Source organism: Opisthorchis viverrini (assembly GCF_000715545.1).
Source record: "Opisthorchis viverrini unplaced genomic scaffold opera_v5_486, whole genome shotgun sequence".
NCBI lineage: Eukaryota > Metazoa > Platyhelminthes > Trematoda > Opisthorchiida > Opisthorchiidae > Opisthorchis > Opisthorchis viverrini.
Window position 1 is genome coordinate 278504 of NW_008752147.1, and position 7906 is coordinate 286409.

A 7906-nucleotide genomic window follows, 5' to 3' on the forward strand; every position below is an offset into this window, starting at 1 on the left:
TGACTCACCCTAGTCCGAGTCTCTTCTGAGATTGGTTCGCTTAAGACATCAGGACTGGAAGAGAACAGCAAAGGCAACATAAGAGCAAGTGAAAAGACCAACACTATGGAACACAAGAAAAAGACATACTTAATATCGAATTTGTCCTTTGTGAAAATCAACAAACTCGGTTGCAGACTCCCGATGCGTTGTATGCAGTATAATGCGCGTTCATCCAGAGGATCCAGTTTCAGGGCTCGCGCAGACAATTCCAAGCACACTGACAAAAAATAACAGAACAATTATCAGCACTTGTTGAAGACAACCGCTGGCCTGAATGGTTAAAAGTTACGAATATCTCTCATACCTAATGGTATTCGACAACAACGTATGTAACATCAGTGTCCTGTATGAACAGTTTTCTCCGTGCATTGGAGCGTGGAGAGGTACATCAGTTGGATTCTTTAGTGCAAAACAGTGGTTCAATAAACTCCGAAAGACGTAACTTGTCAAGTATAGGAAAGAAGAGACCCTCATGCAAGGTTGTGTTGTATCCCTTCGCGGAGGTACTACACGGTCGAAGACATTATTCTCCGGAACAGAGAACAACCTTTGTAGGGTATAGCAATATACGATGTTGCTTTGTAGGGTATAGCAATGTACGATGTTGGTTGAACTAAAACATGGCCGCCAGCTCTAAACTCTTATCTTCCTTGGGAAATTATCTGAGAGCATATTGCAATTCCCTTGAATGTATTTAACAAACCGCTTTGAACTTGACATTTTTATGTACATATACATCAAATTTAAAGTAAGTGATTGTTAGGTGACGCAGTGGCCGACAGTGAATGTACTGCGTAGATCCGTTTCCTATTCATCGGACAACTGACAGGGTTTCTCAGTTTACTGAGTTTATTGTTTCCGAAACAATAACTGGCTAACCGAATGAACCGTTCTCGCTTTCATTTAATTTTTTATTCAATTTGGTTCCCTCGCGAAACCGAAAGCAGTTTTGTTTCGCAAAGACTACCGACTCTTATTTCAAACCATAGATCAAATGTATATCCGCACTAACTCACCCTCGAATTCTGAAATGGCGAGATAGAATGGAAGAGACAAGGGTAGGGCGATTGGGTGGGTGGGTCGTTCAGTGAGGATATGATCCAATGCCAGACTAGCCTGATCGAATTGTCCACAACGTTTGGCAACGCGAAATAGTCGGAGCCAAAGACACATATCATTGCCATCGAGTTGGATTGCCTGTGAAATAAACGGACACGAATGATTTTCACAAACAAATACGCTAATGCATAACACAACAAGTTGTTTGTACTATAAAAGGCGTTAGTCAGCTTCGTCAGGAAAGTAATCGCAGCGTCCAAAGACCACCAGATGGATAAATAGTCACACTCATTCGTTCAAATGGCAAGAGAAAAAAGTTGACAGTGAAAATGATGCATCAACGGTCCCGAGTGATGACCTGAGAACATTGTACAGCAGTTCAGTCACCTGCTCTCGAAGAACTTACTGAAGGCGACTCGTGAACCATAAGTAGAGTTACAATGCACACACAAAATGGAACAAGGACGGAAGGCAAAGAAAGTGACAAAGTTCACATATCCAGCCAAACTACGAACCCTAAGAAGGCAGGCAACGAATACAATGGAGCACGTCTATCTACATACAAATTCTTAAAAAGGTTCAGTCTTAAGATAAACCTCATTCAAGAGGTTGCTGTGGGGAAAACCTCACTACTGGGGCATCTACAACAGAGGGCGAGACGGCCGAAGTGGTTAGAGCGCGAAATTACTGATCGGAAGGTCCGTGGTTCGAACTACGTCTACTGCAATATAAATCCTTAAAAAGGTTCAGTCTTAAGATAACCCTCATGCAAGAGGTTGCTGTGAGAAAACCTCACTACTGGGGCATCTACAACAGTCTCGGTGACCTGGCCCACATAATTGGACGCAATTCTCAGGATTGCAGTCCTACAAGCGGTAGATGCATTGATGGCAGAGGAGCCGGGGACAATTCCGATAAAACTAGGAAAAAACGACAAAACGCATAAATCGGAATTAACGAGAAACTCCCCTTTGTGTTGGTAGTAGCAGAGTTGGACCGACTCTGGTCAATAAAAGAATGAACCACTCACTTTACTGAATAACCTCAGAGCTTTCGAGTTCTGTTCCAAACGCGTGTATATCCCACCCAGTAGCTTGCAAGCTGCGAACTTGATCGATCTTAGCTGAGAGGGTAGATTCTGTGACAGGAAAGGGACGTGATAAAGTAAGGAATAGAATGAACCAACCAAAATTGCGAATGACAGAAGTGAAACAGGGACTGAAAGCATGCGTCACCGAAAGCATTTTCAGCTTCAATTGTGTAATCTTGTGTACTATGCTCAATGTGCAGAGATGGCGAACCACGGGATCCTGTGGACAAATGTGCTGAAGAGCGCACACACGTGATTCAGTAAAAAAGACGGAGCGTCCGATTGTGGCAGTCACTGAGCACAAATTGAAAGCCTAAGAACCAACGAACAGCACTGGTGGTCAAAACGCTCAAAGGAGAATAACTATGAGACCACATGTGTGGTTCTGAGTTGACTTTTATATTTGATATTTCCTTCCAAATTTCGCCATGTTTGCTTCACTCACTGTCTTCCTACACGAAAAAAGTGAGAGCGCATGGGCTGACTGACAGATTTCTGTCTCCTGATTCCAATAGACGGAATATTAAGCACAAAGTGTCACAGTGATGCTGATATACTTTGAAAATGTGGCTTCTCACGCAAGTGATCATCGGCATTGTAGAAACGAACGCACGAAATTGAAAATACGTACACTGGATTTCAACAGGAAGCTCCCGACGATACTCTCCAGCAGCGGCTTTGCGGAAAACTCATCCGCCGTGGAGCCAGATGAGCATAGTCGAAGGGCATGTTGGTACAGCTTGATCAGACGCACCTGCAAGGGAAACAATAGATAAGGTGCATAAATTTTAAGGACACGCTAGCAAATATGAAGATAGACGGTATTCAGGGAATTACGGGGAAATGAGCGAGGCAGTAAACCGAATGAATAATTTTATCAAACAAGAAGTACTCATCCAGGCTCGAGGCAACCGGTTGTAAACTATCCTCTATCCCAGTGCACTCATTCTACCAAGTTGACGAGGTCTGTAAGTTCCCCCTCGTGAGTGAACGATGACCAGCGGATATTTTCCTCGTTTATTTTGGCTACTCGTTGGCAATATGGTTTATACTCATCTTCCATAAGGACCAAACGGGAAGATTGGAACTTACCGTGAAGTGACGGTTTGTGTACCTCGGTGACGCATTGGGCTTTATACCGGGGGGTCTCCGCGCGACACTCGCAGTCTCTCATACCAGGCGGGTCAATGAGTAGAAGCCTGACGAAAACTGTCAGGTGGTCCTCCAGGTTAGGAGATTGCAACATGTGTGGCAACGTGTTCCCTAAAAATGCCGATGCACTTAGATTTTCGCCCAAATCCCGCTGCCTTGCGGTCAGGCTTCCAACCCAAGGACTTTGGTTGAGGACCGTAATCGTCTTTCTGCCCATGTGTGAGTGCTCTGCCCATGCACAATCATGAATTACACAAATACAAATAAACTCGTGATGACCAAGAGAGGTTTTGGCCTCCTACAGGTGGCGTTAAGCAAATATCCGCAATTCTTCCTGGATTTCCAAGGCGCATTCGACTCACTTGACCGGTCAGTTCTCCCTAACACGCATACTCAGCTAGGAATGCCCCGAAGGTTTGCCAATACAGTGACTTATCGTATTCTCGACCTTGAGGTTGTGTGAGCATACTGAAGCTCCCCAAAAGCCTCCATAAACAAGTTACTGTAGAACATGGATGCCCACTCTCTCCGTTTCTATTCAACTTCGTAACCGGCGAGGCGACTCGTTCACTGAAAGGTCTTCAAATCTCTGACGAAAATATCGTCGATCCGGAAGAGGCAGACGACGTCGCTCTTGTCTTCAAAATGGAGAAGGCGCAAACACTTTTGGCATGTCCCATGCACCAATAAAGATCATGCTCCTGGACACGCAGCCAGTAAATAAATAATGAAAACCGTTCAACTGTAGCATTCTTTCGGTGCCTAACTGCCACGCCACCAGAAGGAAGCACAAGGGCTGGGATACTGCCAGGTTGCCCAAACCTAGACAGGGGAAGTCAAGAGGCAGAGGTCGGGTTCGAACCACGGACCTTCCGGTCAGTAAATTCGCACTCTAACCACTGAGCCATCTCGCCCCACTGAACACGTCACTTGCAATTCAGTACTCGAAGTTATGGAGCCCTTTATGTATCTTGGAAGTTGTATTAGTTCCGACTGTAGTGTGACAGATAGGGGTAATATCCGAATCTACAAGGCTGGGGTCTCGCATGGTAATTTTGGGATAACTTGGCGGTAAAACGGTATATCACTAGATTTCAAGAACGCCAATACCAAAGTGCAATACGGCCTGTTTTGTTATATACCTGTAAGACGTAGCCTCTGCTAGCAGCGGAACTGAGACGTCTTCCGGTCTTCTACCAATCACAGAATCACAGCTCTACAGACTGGTGCCACTGAGCCCGCAACGAGACACACGGTGCTGCCGGACATTGGCGCCAAGCATTTAGTTGCCCCTGAACTAGTAAGTAACGGCGATTAGATGAACTTCTCAAACACACTGCTCAATTAGATTACTTTGCGTAAGGGTGGTCACCTGAAAACACACCATCACCTCTATATCAAACTTTCATTTTTCCGCCGACTGTGATTTGAGGCCGTACAGCTCCTAGTCGTCTAGCTGAGTGGAATTTGCGGAACAGCCCCTCCCTGCCGACTCTAACCAGTAGACTAGCTGAGTGGAATTTACGGAACAGCCCCTCCCTGCCGACTCTAACCATTTGTCTGCCTCCGACGCTACTCTATGGCCCACTCAACCAAAATGACTCTTTTTCTCAGTGCCACTAAGATGGTGTCCATACACCATAGTTCTTTATACCAACTGGCAAGTGTCAGTAATTTGTCACTTGCTTCATATCACTATTCTCTTCAAATGGATCAGATGGACTTAGGCTTTCAGGTTTCTACGGCCCAAATGGATCGGGAATATTGAACCATTCACAATCACCTGATTTAGAATTAACCGAAATTTGATGTGGAAGCCTTATGGGTACAAAGCTTATGGAAGTGTTTATAACCAATGGAACATGGAAACAGCCGAAGCTCACCTCTTCTGATTCCCTGGTTACGGTTTTCTTCAACGGTGGTTTCAGAAGATCCAGTATAGACTGGGAAAGATCAGGTGACTTCTTCTGGGGACTGACATCTGATGATTGCTTCGGAAGCTCCGAAGGTGTAGACGCATGAGCCAGGCTAGAACCTGTGGGTTCATTTCTCGTACTGGAGATATGAGGTGCGCTGTTGGCAGTTTTATCTAGTTCCGATAGGAAGGAACAGTCGGTCGCAACACCTGAATCACTAACCCGACTGAAAGAATCTTCCGCCGTCGAGTGCCGACCGCATTCGGTCCGGTTTAAAGGTTGAAAAGAAAACTAAAAAGAATGTGTGGCAGAAATCTGATGATTATAGTGAGTACAGTGAGTACGAAGTACGGTAATCAGTATTTGCAAATCGACCGGGATCAACACCTTCTGTGTGGGCGGCGAAGTTCGTCGTCCACAAACACCATCTTCACGGAACCATCTCCTCACGAATGCCAGCCAGAATTGCACCAAAGACCCTTGTTAAGGCACAAACATTCGCGCGATAGCACCGTTAGTATTTTCACTATCTTAAACAGGTCATAAAATATTATATTCTGTATCACCAGTTTGTCGTGCTGACAAGACTTTATTGCAATGACCCGTGGTTAAGGTATAGCAGACTAAAGACTGCGGCATCGGTGCACGCTTTAAAAAAACATGATAACCCATGTACTAGCCCGTACCACAGAAAAGGTAGGGCCCTTTCATGTCATCATCATCATTTATGAAGACCCAAAGCTGTCACCTTGTCGTAGTGGTCGGGCTGCAATGATACTGCGGGCTATACTGGCTGGAACTCAGTTCCTAAAGCTTCAACCACGCCAGGAAGGCCGACGGAGAGCAGCATGACGAAGGACAGCGAGTCTCCGTATTACGAGGCGGCCTGGAGGTGGTCGTACTGTTCGCTTCGACAGGAGTGTGAAGGCAGTAAGGTGTTTCCCCCAAGCGACCAGCATGCTTATATTTAAAGAAGCACCGATGCTCCCCTCCCGCGAGGAAGGACGTGTTAGAAAAGCTCGGCTCCGAAAACCGCACACTCAAGGCGACCAAAGGTTGACCGTGACCGCTGGCGTATTACCCGCTACGGTCGAAATACTGTCGAAACCAAAGAGCCCGGTGGTGCTCAAAAAGCGCCTGTTGTGCGCAGCCGCATCAGAAGTGAGACAATAATGCCCTACTCCATGCGCTCTCGGGCCAGGCCAGCCCCTTACAGCCAAGTAGGTCAGATTATTGAGTCATCAGCTCCGAGAATCGTCCCCCAAGAAAATCCTAACAACCGCTGTCTCGCGGTCCAGACTTCTGAGTCAGAGGCTATGGAAAGGGCCCCCGATCAAAACCCTACCGTCACGAAGAGACTGGACCTTACCGTGGTGTGGCGGTTTGCGCACCTCAGCGATCCATTGAACTACACTGGAGAGTGTTCCGCGACACTCACAGAGTCTCTCATACCAGGTTGGTCAATGGTTAGAGGTCTGACGAACACAGTCTCCTTCCCTCCAGACGCTCTATGTCGAATTGGGCAACAGGCATCCCTGGCTGAAACATTGCTTTTACTCATGCAAGACCCTACATCTGTCTTGCACCTCAAAACGTTTAGGATGAACTCAGATGTTCCACATTTCACTCTTCGGGCATCCGGTGATCCTGACGGCTAGTGGTATCTAAGGTGTGGGAGATGCACTCAGCCCCAAGCTGAAAGCGCCCTCTACTAGACTGAATCCCAGTAAACAGTCATCTTATTGCTGTGCGGTTATCTGACTCAGTGAAAACCAATGCACCTCGTTGCGGCAAACGCTGTTTATCTATCGTATCAGTATACAATCAGACGGACTGCAGTTCCGAGACTTACATAGAAGATTTTTAGCAAGATCTGTCACGACTGATTCGGTCGGCAAAAAGGACGGGTAGAGTAATCCTGGAGGGAGATACTGATGCCCAATTTGGACGACTAAGTCCAGAAAAGCACATTTAGGCAGTAGATTTAGGTTGATGTTGAGCGTACAGATAATGGGGAGCAGCACTTTTAGATGTGTGCGGATCAGCGTCTATTCCTGGCCAGTACGAACTTCTAACACAAAGGCACGCCGAGTTTCTTGGAGGCCACCTACCACAAAAAAACCGCGGACGCAATAGGACCATATGACTATCAGTTATCGAAAAAGAACCTCAAATAAGGATTGTCGTTCCCTCTGGGGTACGTAACTGGACTCTGATCACGCCATCGTGTGGGCCCGCTTAGCACTTCGTTCCCGCCAGCACTAAGTGTGCCGGAAGAGAGCAGCTCCGTTCATGAACTTCGACAAGTTACACTAGCTGAGGAGAACGCACAGTGGACGACGGAGACAGCTCGGAGGTCGAATGGAGGCGAGTCAAAAAAAGCAATGCTATCGGCTTTCAGAATTGTTTGTCCAGTCTATCTGACTTGACTAAATGGACATTCGATATCTTCGAGATCAGATCTTACTGCTAAAACTAGCGACTGTGATGGCTCAAGCAGATTCCTCAAACAACCAACAATTAGGAGCTTGAAGAATGGCAGAGAACGCTGGTGGAACCTGAAGGCCCAGAGGATGGAGAAGGTTTTTGCTGCAGGCAACAGCCACGCCAACAAATTCGATCAACGGGTCAAAAAGCATCATCATCA

At 46.5% G+C, this 7906-nt stretch overlaps 1 protein-coding gene across 1 annotated transcript in view; it reads right to left on the reverse strand.

Annotated features, from left to right (window-relative positions):
• T265_11367 (hypothetical protein) overlaps positions 1-6820 on the reverse strand; it is a gene marked incomplete at both ends in the record, with an annotated part of 33180 nt that extends 26360 nt beyond the window's left edge. Inside the window, 6 exons of the mRNA XM_009178003.1 lie at positions 9-259; positions 1059-1239; positions 2132-2239; positions 2823-2945; positions 5227-5550; positions 6698-6820. Of these exons, the coding sequence (XP_009176267.1) occupies positions 9-259; positions 1059-1239; positions 2132-2239; positions 2823-2945; positions 5227-5550; positions 6698-6820 (1110 nt within the window). The remainder of the gene's footprint in view (positions 1-8; positions 260-1058; positions 1240-2131; positions 2240-2822; positions 2946-5226; positions 5551-6697) is intronic.
• Positions 6821-7906: the final 1086 nt, after the last annotated feature.